Here is a 23,299-nt window from a genome sequence, read left to right on the forward strand (position 1 = left end):
TGCCAAATACAGTAGATACCTGATAACACATTCTCTTTTCTTTGAAGTGACAAATAGGTTTCAGAACGAGGGAATCTGACAGGCGTGAAACGACCTGCGAAATAACCGACACAACTGTCAATTCGAATTTGTTTAATATTCCGTTTAAAATACTTTTATCATTCTCTCGAATAAATAATAAATTCTTATATTTTTACATTCAGATCATATAATAAGGTTAAACACATGTACACCAGCTTGCGTTAAGCTGCTTGATCGCGAGTGCGACCAATCCTGAATCTTCCCTACAAAATAATACTGCGATTGAAGGATCACATTCTTTTTATTGCTGACTAGATCTTACCAAGATAACATTATCTTTTTAAATAAAAACCTAGCAATAAAATACACAACCTCGCTGATCCCTGCTATTCCTTTACTGTGGATGCTGATGGCTGTTAATACTTAATTTACTCTAACACTAAACTTTATGGCAGTTATCAGAAAGCAGTTAAATCAAGCAGCTTAGTGATGTGCCGGCCGCTTTTATGCGGTTTTAGAGATAATACATATTCACTTTACGATTTTTCTTAATGGCATGAAAGTTTTATATCATTGAATGAGACATTTTTGCAGTTCGGTTAACAATAAAATCGAGAAACACCTTCAATTATATTGGCAAGAAATCTTCTCTACAGAAATCTATACTATGATTAAAAATTTTATATACTTTTAATTACCTAAATTACATAACACAAACTAGCACAAACATAAATTGAATTCCTATTCGACGCATTCAAAACCCAATTCATATCTATAACTAATAAGTTAAATAATAAAAATGTATTAATTTAATAAGCATCAATTATAAAATTTAATGCAATTTAGAACGAACTCTTCTAACTAAACAGTGCGACCAGCGCCTCATTGACTAAAAGTAAAAAAAAAAAGTCTAATCAAACAGACCTCACAGCCTGACGTGGAGCAAGTATTGCATTCGAGTAATGCACTCTTAAACGTTCTCAAATATATATTAATAACAACTGTCTGTTTGTTTCCATTCGTTTAATGAAAGGGGATATCTAATTAATAAAACTATTTTGTGAACACGTCAATATTTATGTTGAGAAAGTCTAAGTTGCGTCATATAAATATAAATATAGTGCATATCCATCGGCTGACAATGCTCGTAAGAGATTAAGGTAGTTTCTAATACTAGTAAAGATAAGGTCGGGCGCACACAATTGTTTAGAGTCGGTGCTAAAAGTATTAAATATTCGATATAATAGCCTCGAATCAGCTGTTTCAATGGCACATGGAGTCGACCACGATCATGGTGGAGTAGAAGGAGCATCCCAAGGTTATCATGGTGCCCATGGCGATAGACGAGTGATAGGCACGGAAGGTGCGCAGCACGCGCAGGTAGCGAGGACAGTGGGCCAGCTCTCCCAGGATCAGACTACCGACCTGCACACCAAATATACATTATATGCCTAGTCCGAGTTATAACTTTATTATTAATCGATTTTGACGCTGCATCGATTCGGCATTGTCTAAATCAGACTAATTCAATCAGTTAAAACGATGAAATTCTTTTTGCAAATTGAACTTTGAAGTTAAATTTGATGTTTGTATGACAGATGATCGATTGCTACCAGAAGTGTCAATTAAAATAATTTAAAGTGATTATAGCATGTAGTAGCGTCGTACGTACTTCCTGTCCGCCGCCGGCCGCTTCCTCCATCTGGGTCTTGACGTGTTTGGCGCGCAACATGGGCGCCACTAGACCCAGACGCACGTACGCCTCAATACTGAATACCACTAACAGTAGTGCTAGCTGTGGAGAGAAACACGTTTATTATAAGTAAACAAAATTAAATTTATAATTACATCTTATTGTTTGTAAATTGTAAATTGTGTTGCATGAAAAAAAAAAAATGTAATCGAAGTTACAACATTTGAATTTTATTTCTTGTTGTAAATTTATAAATAAGTGCCAAGGTGAAATAAATTTGATTGCGATTTGCGAACCGGGAGCCTGTAATATTTAGTTGTAAAGAAATCATCAATCAAATATTGACTTTGAGGTCAACATTCATACAAAAAGATACATTCAAAATTATTTTGAAAATAATATAAAAGTATTTTGCAATATGACCATATAAATTTATAATCACTAGATTATAAAGCTATTTATTTTAACCGTATATTTAAATAAAAAGAATATTTATGTTGGCATACATATAGAAATAAGTTATTCCTTGAATAAAATTGACATTTTAATGACCCGGCTATGTAATTGTTTTATTAATCCTGTAATAAGACTAAGGGCAGCGTCAATAAATGTCAAAAGGACAGGACACGCCAGTGGCCATTTTAAATCCACTTTATCCAGTCGCTAAGTACCCAACCTTCTCGATGTATTTTTATCTGTGGCAATATTTAATTCACTTCACCTTCGATTACAACAAACTCATACATAATATGATGTAAAACATATCTCACTGACGTCAGATATATTACTTTCGAAACAAATTGCACTCACAATTAACAAGTGCTCATTAATCTCCGTCGTCAACAACCCGCTGCGACGTTTCATTTTGTAGGGATTTTTTATAATATCGCGTAATTTTATTCAAACTACAAATGAAAACATTCGTTGCTACACAAATTTCATTTTTTTTTCTTTTAATATTTAATTCCGTCTCAACAGTATCAATTGACGTTAAGGTCAATAAAGCAATAAAATTAATGATTTAATGCGCTTGAAAGACAATCTCAGCAATCTATATGTATTTAACAAGCGTTTAAAGTAGCTATGTACTAGCAGTTAGTTTGATCAGTCGTCACAACTCACTTGTATCCAGGATGTGTTTTCGAAGCGCGTGAGGCACTGGGTCCTGAAGTAGGCGAGGACAGCCAGCAGGCTCACCACGGAGTTGAACGCGTAGTACACAGGGAAAAGTACGGTTTGCACGCGACCAAACTCATGCCGGGGCAGAGAGAAGTACAACACTATACCTGCAGATATAATATGGCAGAATTATCGAACAGAAATTTTACATTTCTCTATATAAATCTACTATATTAATATACTTTTTACAATGTATAATGGCCACGTCCATAGACATTGATGGTATGTTCGTGCAACTTGAACATAGGTCGGACATTAAAATTATAATGAGGCGAAACTAAAGATACTGCATCTTATTACTTCATACATATTTGTGAACTGTAGTTGTATGAAGCTGTTGGTAATGAGATAACTGATAGTTAAGAAAAAAGATATAATTGTCTATTACTTAAAAATTATCTCTGACTAGACTTTTTTATGCTATGCCTTCATTCTGATCATTTCAAACGGTATGATTTTCCCTATTTGGGCTTACGTCACAACAAATAATTCAGAGAAATGCTTTGTATATTTTGTTTATTAAAATGGAAATATTGTCTACGATAATTTTACCTCATTAAGAATTCTGAGAATCGAATGTGTTACTTATTTTATAATTCTGGTAATATTTTAATTTTAAATTTATTACTGTCATTGAAGAGGTCATATCAATAGAGGCGGAAGATCAATTGAACAGTTAGCAATTTGCGGATATGGATCATGCGTAAGGTACCGTTACCAAGACTCAATAGTGACACCTTTAATGTCTATTAAATATTACAGATCTTGCAAGTGGGAAGCTTTCAGATATATGAACTTACAGATTAAGTTAGTACTACGATGCTTGCCATGTTGAAAAATGAAATTGAAAGAGCGTAACAAATGTATGGTTTTGAAACGTTGAATTTGATTAAGATTACTAATTGACCAATCCATACAGAATAAAAATATACGATTTCCAAATCACGAAATAATATTTACAAATATTTTTTTTTTTGACCAAACTGTGAAATATTAGAACATATACAAAATAGAAGTGACTTCCCGGTTCATGATTATCTGTGTTCAGGGACCCATTTTCAATGTCAAAATATAAACTTATGTAATCAATGTAAAATGGAGAATGAATCGACAAGTAATTTATTACTTAGTGGTTGCTAGTATAAAACGAACCATTATAGAACAGAAGATATCCTCGCGTCTGGAGTAATATGTAAATTGTAACGTATTGCATGTTGGCAATTAAATTCCAAATGCATCTTTAAAAGTTTATTTTAGAGGAGCGTATTTTAACGGATTTCGTTTAACGGGAATGTGAACGGACAAAGACCTGGTGTGTACAGCTTCATAAAAGTGTAAATAAAATAACTTTATGCACTTAAAGGTGCTTTATAGTTGTACCTTAATTTAATATACAAGTTTTTGGTATCACACATGAATTTAATAAAATAAAATGGTTGAATGACAATACAATGCATTTAAAGGAACGCGTAGGTATGCAATTAAACGCTACGTTTTGCATGAACGTAATTATCACGAATTGAAATCTTGTTACGAGAATAATATACTTAAACAAGTTCAAGGAATACTAATAATTATGTAATCAGCATTCAAATGACAGGTGACTTTGAATCTTAGTGCTTTGGAATAAGATTTTTGTTTAACATGCATTACGTCAATTATTCGGCGAAATGGCAAATTCGTTTCAAGACCATTAAGGCTCCTCACTCCTGTTATGAGATTTGATTTTCCAATTACATGCACGGACACGTGGAAGACAACATTCTTTCAATGAATTTGTTTGTGAATATTTCTCGTTGATAATATAAACACATCAGAAACGTGTCTGTTTCAACGCTGTCGTTTAGACTTTTATAATTGTATTATTATTAAAATAATAAGCAGACGGAATCTGTTATGGAAGAGCGTACAGATAAAAAATATAGAGGAAAGTGTTTTTTCCTGTCATCAGTCAAATAAAACGTACAACAGATAAATAATAGTGTTCGTGAGTCGAGTTATCAGTTATGGAAATTCTAAAAAAAATAAAAATACATTTGTGTCATTTGAGATGACAATGTGTTTACTGTTTGTTAAGTATGTGGATGTTTATATCATGACATTGTTTGTTAATAACAACGAAATGGATCCAACTGATAATGATGCGCTGACGACATCGATGTTTAGAAGGCTGATATTATTGGCAGAATATTTTATGCAACTTTAGAAAGAGTTATTCATATGATGTAAAAAAATAACGATGGAATGATCATATTTTTCGTTTTACATAAAGTAATGCGATACCACGTGATCCGGTTGTTTGGCATAAGTGTGAAAAAGGTTTATTTATGATTTAGTAGAAATAAATCAAAAACATTACGACAGCATTCCCTTTCACTGTATTGTTTTATAATAAAATGATTCGATTTCAAATTTATTAACGTTTAAAACACAATAGGAAATATTTCAATGATATAATAACTAAAGATAACAAATCAATTAAAATTTCGCATCCTTTCATATATGAATGCTAAAATTGTGTTTTTAATTAAAAATACATGGGACAGGGCATTGTAAGATATATTCTAATAACGTCTGCACTTCAAGACTACCTTAAAGCAAGTGTTATTTGGTTCGACCTACTGACCTGATACTAGCGTCATCCAGATCTGTGACCCCAGGTGTGTGGCGACCGCTATGACGTACAGCGCCTTCCAGCCCCTCAGGTCCGAGGAGGAGCCCGAGCGAGTCAGCCAGATGACGACCACGAGTACAGCCAGCGCCACGTGGAACGGCTGGGTCGTCCTTGTAGCGATACTGTTCAAGTATTACAACATAATATACATTAACACAATCGAACCGCTCGTCTGTTATCTTAAATAATACTCAACGTACGGCCATGGGGCGCGTTTGATACAAATATACTTTAAATATGTCTGTGTGATTGTTTTAGTTAATGATGACAGTTCATACTGAACGGTCTCAGCAGTAACAAAGTTCGTAGTGTCCAGTGGCGACCTTGTTCATTCACGAATCCTTTATGTAACCTCGGTTTTATATTAAAACTTGACACTGGCGAAATCTATAAGGAAATAGTGATAACTCAAAGAATAGAATATTTCGTATTATAAGAAAAAAATATTAAATATGTTGAAGCCATTAATAGCAGTTTTCAATCATAAAAAATATATATTTTTTATATATAATTATTAATTAATTCAAGTTATAATGACTCAACACTAATTATGGACATTATATAAGGAGCAGAAGACATAAAAACGCATACTAATTTTACATACACCTTTCAAAATGGACGATTTACGATATTGAGGATATAAAAACATGAATCTTGTAATAAAACAGGTCTTACATTATTAAAATATCGTAAACAGTTTACTATTAAACACTTTCAGTGGCGTTATGTGATGACGCTTTCAACATTCCTTATAGAAGAAACCTCTCGAAATACATTTTATGTTTTATTAGTAACGACTAACAACAGGTCATAAGAAAATGAGTACTTTTCCTTTTTATCGCCGTCTAATGACCATTTAAAACATGTCAGCATTCCATAACAGTCCGAGATTCTTGAGTTTACTTTAAAAAATGATACAGATTAAGTGAAATTAAACCGTCGCAAAATACTTGGCTTGAAACAGTAGATAAAATATAGGAGTAAAGATGTCAAGATTATGTATAATCTGTGTATTCTGCCGTGAAAAAATATAATTAGCGTTAAAGAATATATTTAGATGTTAATTATTATTTATTAATATTTATTATGGTTAGTGTCTGAGACCTTGTCGTTACGAGCGTGTCAAGGAGTCTGATATATTTATATTATAGTGTTAGTTTTAAAGTAAATGTTTTATTTTTGATCAACGCACTCGTACGTACGTGTATGTGGTTGTGTTAAAGTTTGTGAAAATTGTTGGAGGTTAGCTATAAAAGATATTGTGACTTCGTATGGACTTTACGATATAAATAATATTTGTAATTCTTAAATTATGTTGTTACGATTGAGAAAATGAATATTTTTTAAATAGGTTTTGGACTTCCATAGAGAACCGTACTTTTTGTGTGACAATTGGTTGATAGAACAATATTTTCGGTTTATAGGAACTTATTTTATACAGTATTTTGAGCTTATTATCAATTCATAAGGTTTTGAACTCGTATAATTTGTCTGAGTCAACAATAAGCCCTATGGATTATAAGAATTAATATTATCCTACTAATTATTAAAACAAATGTCATGTCACCTTCAAGTAGCAAAAACGTTGATATTACTTTTTGTTTTAAAAGATTTGTTTAAATATGGACCCACTAAGTTTACAAGGAATAACATTTCTCATTCTTTCCTGATCTACCTATCGTTATATATTTCACAATTATAACGTCTTGCAACACCATTTAATGAAATAACGAAATAAGACAATCATTTCGTCGCCATTTTGATTTGCACGTGCTTGAATTGAAGGCACGTATGGAGCATTTGAAACAAGATTAAACTATTTTATCAATCCTGTGCAAAATTTTAAATATAAAGAAAGCATGAAAAGACGTAGCATAATATCAAAGTTGTATTTAATAGTCTGTATTCAAAACATCTGACGTTTTGTTAAGAGTAGACTGAAAAGCAAATATTGGTTTGCCACTTAAAAGGAAATAAGTGAATTATATACTGCACGAACAGACTTTGTATTATCCATTAACTCTGAAGTAAAAGTAAACGAACATTTTTAAAGATTCCTTCGTTGTATTAAATGTATTAAGAAGGATGAAGTCTTGACAAGTGTATTAAAAAAAAATACACTGAACCACTTATCAATTGACTTAAATAAAGGAGGAGATTATCGATTCGTCTGTATTTTTTTTTAAATATCTACACGAAAAGGGTTCCTTAAAATTTACCACAGTTGAACTCGCTTTCTAAGTAATGAAAAAACTTAATATTCTATTCTATATAGTTTTCAATTCGTATTTTATTCTGTTCCTTAAATTATGGAAGTTTAGAAGATTCGCCGAGGTGTGAAGTATTGTTAAAGAAAGTAAGACATGTCACGCTGTTGCGTTAGAAATGTGGTATAATGGACATTAATTTAAACGTGACATTAAAACAATCGTCAACGCTCGTCGGTGAGCGCGTCATGTGAGGGCGTGTTTTATATAAACATGACGTGACGTGACATGCTGTGACTCGATCCATTGACATAAAGAATTCGCGCGTAGCGTCCGTCACAAATGTAATATTGAGGTTAGAAAAATATTATTCTCGATTATTGTTTTTGTGTAAATTAATAAATAAATACTATTTATGTTATGTAAATAAGTACAGTGTATACATATACTTTTATTTGCATAGTATTGGATGATTATCAGATACACAAATCGTGTCCGCTAGGCTTATACGAAATAAAATGACATGTAAAATTTATTTAAAATTTAAATTAAAAAACACAGTAACTTTTTATATATATACAGAGGGTTTCCTGATCGAACAATTAATTTTTTTATTGGTCCTAATAGAAGACTCGCGACAACGAAAAACTGAATTGTTATTTATCGATATCAAATGAACTAATCGATTTCTCGATCACATTGATACGTTTCGTATATTGTGATAGAGCGATTTAAATATGTGCCTACAGTTGGTCGACCAAAAAGTCCTTTTGCTTTTAATTATTTGACCACCTTTTTATGTTTAATGTGCTTGAAATATAGTTAAGAGAAAGTCATTGTTCCAAGAAATGAATTTTCGTGTATTGTAGTCATTAATATGGCTACTGAAGTGTTTTTTTTAATGTGAATTAAAGCTATGGAATACACAGGGACAGATACAAAGGAAAAGTTGCTTTTTTGTTGAGTTCGAAGTTTCTACAGAAAAGCAAAATATAAAAACAAGCTTTTTTTTCCATTTGCTTAAAAAAACATTTTTAATCAGACATTGTAAAATATGAAAAGTGAATCAGTACCTAATGAATGAGAAATTTCAAAAATTTTACTCCATTCGAGTATTTTCTCTGACAATTTCAGATAAATGTAAGTTTATTATGAGTTTACTATTCGATTTCATAAAAATTAATTCGTATTTAAAAAAAAAAAATTGTAATTAATATTTATTGAGTTATTTCAAAAAACTATCGTAATAGTTTAACAAAATTTTAGTTCATTAACATTGAAAATAAAAATGTAAAAAGCAACAGTACCTGGCTGTTTTTTATTGCTTTGATATGTCACTTTACATAACGACTTGCATTATTCCGAGCACGTCGGAGATACTTGCTCTGATATGTAATGTAATGTTTGAAATTAACCAATAAATAAACATCGTCGGTTTTGTTACAAATCAAAATGTCTCACACGAAGCGCACCAGAATATCAAGAAAGTAAACAGGCACGTCGTTTATGAATTATTCAATATGTTTATATTTTTAAAGTTAAAGCCGGTTCCGCCGAAATCCGTGCTCGGAGGCAGTTGCATCGTTTGTTGAAATTAAACTTGAATGGCCGCCATATTGTAATGCAACAAATGGCCGTTGCGAATAAAACGGAAAAAAACTTATTGTTTTAATGCCGTGGGATTTTATTGTTTTCAGTAAAAAACATATGAAGCTTTTCAATGATATATAAAGAGATGACAAATTTTGATCGAAAACTTAAGCGACGCTTTAAGTAATTGAAAATATATTATAAGATATTTATGTGTATACATAAAAGATATTTTTGTGATGTCCTTTTTATGTAAAATAGTTCCTATGGGATTAAAAGACGTGGATAGCAAGAGTCTAAATCGCAAGATAAGCATTGAAAGGCACACTAAAATATAAAAAAAGTGTTCATAATTTTATGACGATATTCATTAAAAAAATCTGAGTGTATTTTAGTACTGGTAATGGTAATATATCAATATTGTTTAATGTCTTTTTAACAACAACCTGCAATAAAGAAAATTATAATGAAAAAAAGTAACATTTATATACACGTGTCTCTGGACATAAAATGTCATAACTCATAACGCAACTCAGACATAGTGTTGTAAAACCAATTGTGACTTTGTAACTAACTGAACTATTATTTTTAACTTGTTAAGAAAATTGCTCGGAGCCTTATGTATATTTTATTAACAATATCTTGATTTATTTCAGATGACATTGTATAATGTACGACATTCTCTCGTAATCAGAAAGCTCATAAGAATGCGGTAAAAGAAAGTGAGCAATGTAGCCAGTTAAATAAATCTGTATTTTATGGTAACCAGGGAGACGGTGGCGCAGTTTGAAATATGTGGAAATCCTTCTAAAATGTAAAAAAAAAAAAGTTACCTGTATAAATAATAATATACGATTATTAAATCAAGTTTATTTATTTGACTTTTTTTATTGATTCATTCAATTGATACGTCATATAAACATGACAAATAGTTATCTTTATTAAAATTTAAATAATTACATAATCTGTCTATTTCTACAATATAATCTATTGTGTTTCGTTTTTTAATTAGTTGTAAATTATACTGGAATATTGAAATGATTTATTTATATACATCGATATTATTTATTCACATATTATATCGATATCTGTAGCATAAAATAAACAGATGAATAAAATGGATAATTGAAAAATATTTATTTTAGTTATAACAAGGCGCCGCTTAATCTAATGTCAGCATTTTAGCGGCGCCTAGACGTAATACGACGCTTCACGTGAAATCTATTTAGCTATAATAGATAAATTAAAATGTTCTTAATTTTTTATCGATAAAATAACCGTCTTGTTAAATGTATTCTCTTGTTATTCTTTGTGTAAATTGCAAGTGTTTTCAATAACAAGTTTATATTTCTATTATTTGTTTGTTTTTCTCAGTTACGCCCACATTTAATTACGTAAATTAGAACTATTTGTAAGTTATTTACATTCGCTGGAGTTTGTTGATCTGTTATTGCATTTATTGTCATGTAACTACAGGATGTGACGTAAACCCGAATGAAGAATTAAGTATTGTTTGTGTAGGACATACCGATTTAAGAACGAAAATAATTTTGCTAAAGTTCCAGATACATTAAAAGCCATATTAAAATACTTATTATAATAATAATCTTAATATTCCATCAAATAATTATAACACGTTGAAATTCTTCTCAAAAATATATATATAGAAATATAGAGAAATCTCTTTGAATAGTCTCTCTCCGACATAAAAAAATATAAAATACTTGACTCAAAGATTTGTTTTAATGCTCATAAAGATAATATTGATTTGTTCAATGTTTTCAGTTTCTCGCTGTCGCTGTTTGAGTTTGCGCAGTTCGATGACAGACTAACGTCACCAAGGTCGTGACGTCACAGAAATGAGGTTTGATGTTTAGGTTATTAATACATATTTGCCATCAAGTCATCTGATCAAAATACGTAAAAGCAAGTAAATGTTTTTAATTGAATTGACTAAATAATTAACAAAAAGAATATTAAGAACTTATTATTAAACTTAAATCCTTAAAATGTTCTCAATATAAACGTTAATTGAAGCTATACGTGTTTTTGAGGTCTGAATAATCGTCCACCGATCTTTTATGAAAAATAATTGCGCGGCAATAAATTGCGATGAGATATCATATCTGTTACAAGTATTTTCGAAACCAGAGATAATTAAACGTCAAATGTACATTTATTCGAAGTCAGATATAAATAATTGACTATTATCGAATCTTAAACTTATTTCCAATGGAGATATAAAATAATGCAGTAACATAAATTAAAAATAACCTTGTTTTTTTTTAACGATGTTTTATTGATAAGAAAAACTTTGGTGCTATTTACTGCAGTGCATTGCAATTTTTAGTTAGTCACGTGGAAAGGATAGGTACATTAAAAGCTAAATGGCCGACACCAGCGGCATAAATGAAACAAAAACCGTAACCGGCAAAATACCGGTTTTATACATATATTTAATGAAGTGTGGCAATATACCACTAAAAATATTTTTCGTTATTTTATTTTTGTCAATATTCAACAGTTATACGTTTTTAAATTACACATTATAAAGTAAATAATAATTGATTTACTTTACTATAGTGAAGTGAAGTTTCTGCTTCTTAGAACTTCAACAAAGTAAGAATTGTTCAAAATAAATAACAAAATGTTCATAATGTTAAACAGGCAGAGCATTTTTTATTTTTGTAAATAGTAAATAGCCGTGTAAGTATTATCTCAGTTAATAACAATTTCTCTGAAGAAATAATTGTAGACCAAGTAACCATTTGAAATAATCAGTGTCACCTAAAAATGCTGAATGAAGTTAAGGCTCATTTGTACAAATTAAAAATTTACATTACATTTAAATTTACACCTGTTTTAAACAAAAACTGAAAAGTGGATGAAGTACGTCATGAATTTTAAAGTGTTTCCACAAATATAAGTCATGTGTACTGCAACAGACACGCGAAGACGATTCTTTTTCATATTTTAAGTTCGTCTAATACGTCAAATCATACCATTATATAATTCGACTTCAACAAAATCACGTGTTATTTCGAAGAATGCACTGAGATGACCTCGTTTAACGCTATGCTATTGTTAGGGCGAACATGTGATATTGTGTCATCTAGATATGTATAAGCAACTGATGCATAAAATCTACCACACTAATTTATTTATTTAAATTTTGAGTTTCTCAAAGGTTAGAATTGTTATAGATCATTAATCGGTAAAATTGTAATCGATAAATAAAGAAACCGTACATCACTATTTTTTTGTTATCTATGTTATGTGAATAAGTGACATATTTTAAATGCATTTTATGGAATAGAGTGAAGTTTTTTTCCTGTGAAGTGAAATCGTTAGTTATTATATTGTAATGTACTGAATATTGATAACATGCTTCACCGAGCATTCGGAACAGAATTAATTGATAGTGATAATCACTTGCCGAGGTATTTCTTATCAGTGGCTCTGCAATGTTGCACTTTTTTTAGCATTGACTGACAAGTAAAATATAATTACACAGTAACGGCTTAGTTTCTTTAAAAGAGAGTCTTTAATGTACGAGATATTATGCTTTTTAAGATGATCCATTGTTCGTGCGTCAATCAGGTCGAGATAAGATTTAACACTCAGACATTTAATCGGGTTATAAGTTTTAAAGTTAATTTATTGAAATTTCTAATGTAAGAACATTTCAGACGTGTGAAAAAATGATAACTATTTAAATAACACAATTATACGGCTTATGTATTATTTTGCATTCCATTGAGGGTGTAAGATGCATTTTATCACAAACACAAAACAGAAAACCTAATAGTGTCGCAATATAATCATGCCCTTTTTCGACTCACGTGATTCATAATCATTCGGATAGTGATTTATCTCTGGTGATGTTCTAGAATGTTAAAACTGTTATTTTTTTGTGTAAATCAATATGGAAATCACGAAACTAAGAATATAAAACGTTATCAGAGACAATAACAACAAAAGTATCAACGCTACTGATTTAAAACTGTAAAAATTCAAGACGCTGTCACTCCTACAGTCATTTCCTGTAAACTTCTGTAGAAAATTTCTTGTATTTTTAATGTGACGATATGTTTTTAAACTGGAGACATTTAAAAATACTACCAACATAAGGAAGGGTCGGATTTCGTCGTAACGTAATCGTTTGAACCGTTAAGTATCTAATATTAAGTTTAAATTGATATTAATGAATATTTAATATAGCTTTCATCTACCGCTGGCTTCCAATTAAGACAATAAAGAAATATGTTTAATCTAGCACGTTCTGGTAAAACCTATAGATATATTTTTATATGAATACATTCTTACACTTGTCTATGATAAATCAAGTGCCAGATATAAGACTTAATATGATTTTGATAAAATTAACTCTAGGAAAAACAAACAAGCGTTCATCCTCGCTAACTTTTACGTTAATACTGATATTATATACTAAGTGATATTTAAATTCTGAACAATTGAAACGTTGAACTCAGTGTTCCAATCTTTGAAACAAATCAGAATATAATCTGATAAGATAATTTCGAATTTAATTCAGTCGATTGTATCATCCCATATGGTTCGTTGTGTTCCGAATCGTTTGTCAGACGTCATCACAGCCGAGACAATTCCACCGCTCAATCGGAACTCGCATCGAAGGTTAGTGATGCTGATTACAGTAACGGGAGATCTCTGTAAACATCAGCTACGTGCCAGGGAACACGTACTGGACAAGAATTGGAAAAATAATACCACTTACTATGGTATGGTAGTGAAATTTCTTTTTAATCTGATGTACAGCGAAACAAGATAAGAAACAATAACAAACAGTCGTGTTTATTAATAACATAGTCGCGATTTAATAAAATAGTATTGTTATGAACCTGTAGTAATCTAAATAAAATGCACATGAGACGATATAATATATGTGCTTGTTAGATTTAATGCGCCATATTGAGATCACGTCTGTATCAGAATCCGTAGTTGATAGCGCATTTCGTTTGTTTATTATCACGCGTATCGAATGAGTTTGATAATAAGAAATTAATGCGTTTAAGGCAATGTTTATATTTGAATGTTCCTGATTAGCTTATCTCGTGTATTTAAGACAACCGCGCCGTAATATTTATGGATCTGTACCATGATAACTCTAATAGATTTATTGAGGAAGCATTAAATATTTTCCGTCTTTGATTGATGGCTTATCACATTTTTATCTCTAATCCTATACTAGTTATTTGAATTCTATACATAGAAACTTTTTTTTTTTTATAATTACGTTAGTGACATAATATCTTTAGATGTATTATAATAAGACAGACCAATTTTCTGTCTATACTTCACTACACTACATTGGGCTTCTTCCAAAATACTTTCGTGATTTTTTTTTCTCGTAATGTAAATCGAACGGCATTTGAAGTACTTCAAAAATAACTTTGGAATATTGAAATAGTATACATGTATGTATTAAAAAATCTCTAAAAGTAACTCGTCGATTAATTCAAGTGAAATAAAACCCATTTTATTTTAAAGCTAAAATAAAACCATTTAAAAAAAAGTACCGTTCATTTATTTATATTATCCAACCATAATCTACCGAAGCTGAGGAAAAACTGTTTAAAATAAAAGTCGGGACGATATAAAATTATGGAATATCGTAAAATTATTTTCAGATACATTTAAGCAACGAAAATAAAATCTCTTATTAGTACTGGCAGAAAGCCGAGACTAAAAATATTCATTGTAATGGAATTGCAATTCTTGTGTTTAACTTGAACCTTGTCACTGAATGGTCTCGTAACTCGTTACGTGTCAGAAACAAAGCGTGTTTAAAAATATAACACACAGACAATAAAACTATATGTGGTTTTACATCGCGGATTACGAGTCGGAAAATGTAGTATGGAAAACTTTTTGTATAATAATAAAGTTACAGTGCAGAATAACGAAAGCAACTTCAAAGGAGAGGTTCTTAAACTGTTGCCATTGTAAAATTATAAAACTTTTTTTATGCGAATTTTAATATGTTTACGCTAACGATTTAATTATTTCTCTTTTGTTACGTAGTTCGGAAAAAATGTACGATAAAATCGATTTTTGTATCTACATTTACAATCATAACATTCACACGTACCTCAATAATATTTTGTTTACATATTTGGATATATCAAAGGATTGTGATGCGTTTTACGAATCCATTTTTATCAGTCTAATCTCATTGTATTCGATTGAACTAAGTCCTTGAGAACAACAGACAGACAGTCATTTCCACTATTATATTGATCCCATTTCATTTTGGCGAGTAAATATTTTGCAGAAATAATTATTTTGGAAAGCAAATAGATATATATTATGAATGTTTGTTGCGACCTCGGTGTGTTGCTTTTGGCTCTCGTCAAGAGGCAGGTCTTTGATCTGTCTGAAATAAACCAAATAAGCATATCGCTATAACTAAATAAACGTAACGAAAGGCGATAATCATATAGGACCTTGTATTGAACGATACAACAAAATAATACAAACGACGCCACAACTTTTGAGAGCCGTACATAAATAGAAAGGAACGATGTCGCGAAATAAAGCTAGTATGTATCACTTCTTCTATAAAGAAAGATTTCTTGTTCAGTCACTAAAGATACGTACTGTGTGTTGATTTTAATACAGAGTTATTGAGTTAGTTGCTTTTAATAATAACTTAGTTTCCTTTACTTTGGTTTCGGCGATTATTCAATGACTTTATTTTTTTATATTCTTAAAAAGACTTTGTACCAAATAAATACACAGATCGTGTGGGAACCGCTTTGAAAATAGTGTTAACTTAACGTTCAAAAAATGGCTTATTCTATGTGATATGGAAATAGATTTTTAACTATGATTAAATATAATTAATAATCATAAGTTGTGTTACTACGCTATTACATCAAAAAGGCTGGTTTTTTCTAAAGACTGAATTCATAACAATCTTCTGATGACAGCTGAAGGCTGTACTATTCACGTAAGTATTCACTTCCGAAATGACAAAGAAAGTGGTGATTTTTTCAATCTGCCTTTGATAAAATATAACCGATAAGGCTTTTTTGCGCTGTTACTATGTTCACTTGTCTATATATATATATATATATATATATATATATATATATATATATATATATATATAATTTAATCTATATATAGGTATATATATAAAAATGAAAAAATTATATTTACATATAAATTTATATGAACGTATGTTAATATTAAATTCATAATATTCTCTTTGTATCGCAACTATTTTATAATACAAGAAATATATTCAATATAATTCAATTGGTAAAACTATAATAAATTTTACGCATTTAGAGAAACTGCGTGGATAAGTGTTGATAAGGATAAACATTTGTTATGATTTGCTTTCACTTAACTACACTTCACGTGGAAGGTTAGCGCTATTAACTGATAACGTTAAACTTAACCTACATAGAAATAGAATGTTAATTCAGTTCAGTAGCCTCGAGGATTAATATTGAGATTATAGTATCCGAAAAAATAGGAATCACACCGACACGGTTTAAGGTTAACCGATTTAGTGAGAAAAAATACATCACGGATTTCCATCAACCTTGGCAACCTGGCGACTTGGTTAACAGTTGGTTGTAATTATAAAATTTAATACATCCATTCACATCGCGAATGGATTCGACGCTACTCTCGCCTTCGTTAATAATGTTTTATATTTGGTAAACGGTAAATCGATGATCACTGAAAAGCAACTTACGCGTAAACTTTCGTGTCTTTGAAACGCTCTAGACTCTGCTTGATGATGTCGAAGGCCAGCTTGGAGAATTGAGTGGACATAGCCAGCAGGTCGGGCTGGTATTCCACCTCCTTCTGCTTCTCTATATTGGTGGGGTCGGTGACGATGTTGTGCTTCATCTTCATCCTTTCCAAGGTCTTGCTCGGCTTGGCTGCCGCCGGCTTCGGCGCCGTTACTTCTCGGGTACAAACATTACACATTTTCACGTTAAGCGACACGTCCTCTCAGTACACTGATCGGTTAGAAACTGAGCGAGCTGTGACGAATAAAGTGGAATATATCATTCATCCCCACTCCGGCGATAAGACGGCGCTACGATAATGCTTCAGGTTGAGGAATTGATAGCGAAATACGTATGAGGAAAATTGTTATAAGCGCCAACGAAATCTCATCCCTGTACTAAAGGTTGATTTGCAGCTTTGGATATATTATTATAATATTTATATCTAACTTTTATCATATTTAAAATAGAAATATTAATAAAATTGTGGTATTTAAAAAATGTTACAGGTTCGTCTGGTGGACTTGACACATTGTCACGAGGATCGTAGATAGGTGGTAGTTATCGGCGTTTTTGTTTTGTAACAGTTTCTCCACTTTAAACGATATTATCGACATTAATGTTTACTGGGAATGGAATGCTTTTAAAGGATTTCAAATATTGTGACACTCGTGTGCAGCTCTACCGTCTCACACATTCTTTCATTTATAATAATCATTAGATTTTCTTTTCTATTCACAAGTAAAACTAATTTTTGAATTCTAAGCCTTATTAAATTATCTGCTATAATTAAATAATATTTTCCGTCTTATGTGGTTTCGATGGATAGTTTTTCATACATATAAACTGTATAGAAAATAAAGTATTTGTTATTTGTTAAGTGACAAACGATCTTTCATTTGATCCGACCAATAAAACACCAATCTTTTGAAAAATATTCTCTAAAACGTAATTGAGAAAGAAAACCTAGGACTACTTTCTTTAACGTGTCAAAAAAAAATTAATGATTCAAAGTTTAGCTCACTAATGTAACTTTTGGGTCGTTTAATAAATTAAATATTATTTAAATAAAAATATGACACATACATAACAGTACATTTACAGACAGCAGAGTACCTAAAAAACAATACGATGTAACAGTGTAAATTAAAATAATTGTAAAGCAGTCACATTGATAAATAAAATCACAGTTGAGACTGTTCCATACAGCTTCCACAAGAACACCAGGGAGTGCAAGAGAATTTTTATAAGAAAAATGGTTTTCAAATAATCTTAGAATTTTCATCATTAAGATTAAGTTATTACATCATTTTACTGAGAAAAAAACTGTGACTATACGTGGGCTTGATTCAGTAATTTCCTAGTTAAGTTATTTTCTCATCTTAGAAACTCAGAGAGCGTGGTTTTTGAACGTCGCAAATCATTAATCTTTATCCTCTTTGTGATCACGTCCGCATTTACATTTTTTCAAGACATTTCCTTTACGTAATTATGTATGTTTGTTTTATATTTTTGGTACATCAGATTAGTATAAAACATTTCTCCTAAACTATGTTTTCTTTATAATTATATGTCTTCATGTAAATAAAACTAATATTTTTCGGATAAACTTCGCGTGATTTGTTTTTGTAAAAAACTACATACTCCCGACGTTTCGGTTAGTTTTCAGCAACCGTGACCACGGGCAGACGAGATGTGAATGTCTGTCTGTTGTTCCTGTTAGGTGATCGATCGAAGCGTCGGGATAATGTAGTTTTTTAAAATAATAAAATTCGCATAGTAAATTCGAAAAATATTAGTTTCATTAAAATGAATAAAACTCGCGAAAATCTTAGATCTCATACGTCTTCATGATCAGAAAATTAAATCAGGTGCCAATTGTTACGATAGTTTCTCTCTAAGTAATTAATTTTTCTATTCTGTACAAGAATAAGTTTTGTATATCTAGAACGTCATCATCTGAATGATGCGAATGAAATGACCGATATAATATTGTTTTCATTCAAAAAACTTCATCTACTAATTGAATGAATTAATAGAATTAAGTCTTGTCTTAGAAGCACTAACGTTAACGTTTTTATGATATTTTTTGAAATAATAATAAAACTATTACAGCCAGATTTGATACTACTAAACTCTACTTTTCTTTTTATATTATAAAATGATATTTCCACAGATAAATGTTCAACAAAGCCTCTTATCACTAGACATCGACTTTTTCCACACAATCCTATTATAAGATAAGTCAACTAAGGAATCGATTGCTAAACATTAGTAAGTATAACTTTATTAGTTTTTATATGAGATATGAATATGGAGATTATTTTTTTTAGATCTTTTTCTCCTTCCGTCAAATCAAGAGTCGCGTACTTTTTCTTTGTAGAAGAAATATTTTTCTTATTTTGTTGTAATCAAATTTAAATCTATAATTGATTTTTTCGCGTTAATCAAGTCATGATAAGGGAGTCTGATTTATCACTATATATCAGAATAAAATTTAAGACTTTAAAATTGTACAGAAATGTATTAACTAGTATTGACTTAAGAAGCCTTAACTAATTTAGACAATAGTTTTGGGGGGGTTTTTTGGATTATGATAACAATGTCCTAATTTATTTCATTATCGCTGCCTCATTACGTACATATTGATGGTTATCTGCGCTGTGACTAACCAATTATGTCTACTGTTATTAATCACGAGTGCACGCTAAACGCATAATGATAGCATTTATCAGTGTCTCCGAGGAACACATTCTTTTAAACCTAGTAATTTTCGTAAACAAAATTTTTTTTTTAATTATTCAAATTTTATGTCGAGTACATTTCAAGAGAAGATCTTGATGTCCTTAATACCATATGAGGTCAGTACTCATGTGTCAAAAACAAATAAAATCATTCACATTTCATTACCTATCAACAAGAATTGTAGTAATAAAAATTTCTCACATTGATTAATTGATTGATTGCGACCACAATTGATTAGTTTTATTTCAATGAATACTTGCGAAAATCTTATATCTCAAGAATTGTATTAAAACTTAATAGCAATGACAATAAAATCTGTTCTTACAGGGCATTCAATTAAAATTTCAATGATACATTGGATATCGATTGTTAAATGAGATTGGATGTGGATAGATGTAGTTTGTTAGTCTATGAATTATTGTGTGATAGACGAGCGTGTCGCGTGCTCATCAGATTAGGAGATCTACATGATCGGTTTCCTCTCTCCACTACTTAAGATTTAAGAAAAAAAACTACCCGTAATAGTATTATTAAATAAAGCGAGGTATCGTTTTAGTTTGACCCCCATGACGAGTCTTATAAAGCGCTTTAAAGTCTTTTAATTTGTGCGATTTTGCATATGTAATATATTTTCATAGCCGACGATTCTTGGAATAAAAACTATTTTTTTATCTCGTCTACGTTCGTTCGCCTTCTCGTGTTGTGGAGACGGTATCAGTTTATTCCGTTTTTTCATTGTGATTCGTTTAATGTAATCCCATCCTAGGAGAATCGATTAGCTGTGCTACTTACAAGTTATAAATTTAATATACATTTATTTTATTTACATATTGACCTCGTATAGAAGAGCTTAACTGATGTCATTTAAGATGTATTCATAAACAGTTTGGGCATTAGTAGTGAACGTTCATTGTATTTTAGATGCAGATTTTTGATATCGGTTTTTCTGACTATCACTTATAGTATATATATATATATATATACACTGCCGGCCAAAAGTTTGAGACCACCTACATAAAAGTTGGAAATTGATGTAAAACCCAAAATAAAAAGCTGAACATGAAAGGATTTGTTGAAATATTTATTAGGTATGGCAAATGCGATGAAATATAAACAAAAAATATTAAACACTTCGACAATTTAACTTAAAATATATGTTGACAAGCTAAACAGATTTTTCATCAAAAAACCCTCCCTTGCATTGAATCACTTTGTTGACAAGTCTTGGCATGCGGGCAATCAATTTGTCGATTGTTTCTTGTGAAATATTGTTCCAGCTTTCTTGCAAAACTCTCCACAAATCCTCTTGTGAGCTGGGACAACAACTGCGCACGTTTCTGTCCAGCTCTTCCCACAAAAGTTCTATAGGGCTAAGGTCGGGGCTCTGAGGGGGCCACACCATGTTTTTTAATACTCCTTCTGCTTCTTTTTTATCTAAATAACCCCGGCACAATTTGGAGCTGTGTTTAGGGTCGTTGTCTTGTTGGAAAATAAAGCCATCTCCAACTACCCGAAGTCCCGATGGTACAGCATTACACTCCAATATTTGTTTGTACTGCTCTTTTTTCATAATTCCTTCGACTCGTACCAAATCTCCAGTTCCACGGCTCGAGAAACAACCCCAAACCATAATGGAACCACCGCCATGATTCACTGTGGGCAGGATACAGTCTGGCATCATCTTTTCCTTGGCACTCCGCCGAACAAAAACACGTCTTTTGCTCCCAAGCACTTCAAATTTGGACTCATCTGTCCATAGAACTCTTTTGAAGTCTTCTTCACTCCAGTTTCGATGGGTAAGGGCCCACTGCATTCTCTTCTTTTTCGTGCGTCTCTTAGTCTTCTTTTCACTGTGGTCAATGACACAGGTGTAGACCGGGATTTGTTCACTTCAGCGCGGATTTCTGGTGCTGTCAGGCGTCTATTTCGCTTGCTTGTTACCACGATGAACTTATCCTCGCTAGAAGTTGTAGCTCTCGGCCTTCCCGACCGCGATCTGTCTTGATTACTGCCAGTCTCCTTGTATTGTGTTATGAACACAAGTCTTCGACAACTTGAGCTGGGTAGCAATCGCACGTTCAGATTTGCCTTCGTTGTGTAAAGCAACGATGACAGCACGAGTTTCACCGCTAATTTGGCGTACTTTTCCCATAATGAGATGTCTTCACTGTAAGAACGACGAGCTCAGACTAACCAAGATTGAGAAATATTTACTCCATGGAAACTCAGGTGTTCACAGTGTTTTAGGGAAGTTAAAATTTCCTAAAACTCTATTTACACAAAACAAAGCCCAAATAATGAATAATATTCAGCAATAATAATATTACAATGACTTCAGCGCGCGGTCCGCACGCGGCGCCCATTGATGTTTCTAGACAAAAGACCTTTGTACGATGATAACATAAAAATAAATAGAAATGATGGCTTCGAAAAGTAGTTAAAGTCCATTGTATACGCAGGTGTTAACTTAATTGTTTATCATACTATGTATTTATAACACATTTTATAAAGAAATAATATTTTAACTTGTGGTCTCAAACTTTTGGCCGGCAGTGTATATACATATATATATATATTTTTCGTAAATGATTCATACCATGGCAAAGGTTGTGCTATCTTTATTTTCTCGTTTTTATTTTTCCAGGCTCATAGTTTGGTTCCAGCATTTTAGTATGTCATATATACAATATATATTGCAGTTCATATATACAGTAATTCCAACAAAAGAACAAGAGAATACCATGTCTCAGGTCATTGTAAGTTAAAAGTATTCCCGAATTCCTGCATTTTTAATTTCTCTACTCAAAACCAAACAAACAAAAGATTCGTTGTGACCTTTTGTAAACTTTAGTCATACGTTTGTCTTCTGTGTACAATGTTTATACTTTTTAGGTGCTGCATAACAATTATTTATTTAGCAGTTCGGTAGTAGTAACATACCTTGTAAATTAGACAAACTTACACACACACACACACACACACACACACACACACACACACACACACACACACTCACATATATAGGTATATACTCATCAAAGTACCGATCTCCTGCAGAAGTTTATTTTTTAAAAACGCTTTTTTTTATTTTGTTTAGTAGATAACAAAGCGTGTTGAAAAAACTATTAATTTATTGGCTACCAAATAGTTTTTATCACGAGTATCTCATTAAAATAGCTTCAAAAAATAAGAACCTTTGATGACTCCTTTGATCAAAAAGATAAAACTTTATGAATGAAATAAAAATACCACATTTATTATAAATTTTTAATAACAAAATTCAACTAGTGGACGATTTTGTTTTTTATAAATTCATTGGAAAATTTTTAAACGACACGCAAAAGATAATGTTATATCAGATAAAGTTGTCTAGGGAAATAGTTTTTATTTCCGAACTGTG

General features: G+C 31.3%; 1 protein-coding gene and 1 long non-coding RNA gene across 2 annotated transcripts; one reads left to right on the forward strand and one right to left on the reverse strand.

Moving 5' to 3' along the window:
* Positions 1-115: 115 nt before the first annotated feature.
* On the reverse strand, positions 116-17,411 carry LOC116778810 (transmembrane protein 205). The gene is made up of 5 exons (XM_032672841.2): positions 17,115-17,411; positions 5,520-5,689; positions 2,837-3,000; positions 1,694-1,816; positions 116-1,446 (listed from the first exon to the last, which is right to left on the reverse strand). The coding sequence occupies exons 1-5, from the start codon at positions 17,351-17,353 to the stop codon at positions 1,285-1,287; spliced, it is 858 nt and encodes a 285-aa protein (XP_032528732.2). The 5' UTR covers positions 17,354-17,411; the 3' UTR covers positions 116-1,284.
* On the forward strand, positions 1,810-10,236 carry LOC133320846 (uncharacterized). The gene is made up of 2 exons (XR_009753963.1): positions 1,810-2,019; positions 10,021-10,236. It is a non-coding gene; the product is annotated as an uncharacterized LOC133320846 (long non-coding RNA).
* Positions 17,412-23,299: the final 5,888 nt, after the last annotated feature.

Source organism: Danaus plexippus, chromosome 6 (assembly GCF_018135715.1).
Source record: "Danaus plexippus chromosome 6, MEX_DaPlex, whole genome shotgun sequence".
Taxonomy (NCBI): Eukaryota; Metazoa; Arthropoda; class Insecta; order Lepidoptera; family Nymphalidae; genus Danaus; species Danaus plexippus.

What these genes read in the sequence shown, in the direction of transcription:
- LOC116778810 (XM_032672841.2), bottom strand. Translation starts at nt 17,353, where the DNA reads ATGTGTAATGTTTGTACCCGAGAAGTAACGGCGCCGAAGCCGGCGGCA. An exon ending in AAAGACACGAAAGTTTACGC is followed by an intron (nt 5,690 to 17,114) that starts GTAAGTTGCTTT and finishes ATACTTGAACAG; the next exon opens with TATCGCTACAAGGACGACCC. An exon ending in CGGCCGGCGGCGGACAGGAA is followed by an intron (nt 1,447 to 1,693) that starts GTACGTACGACG and finishes TTTGGTGTGCAG; the next exon opens with GTCGGTAGTCTGATCCTGGG.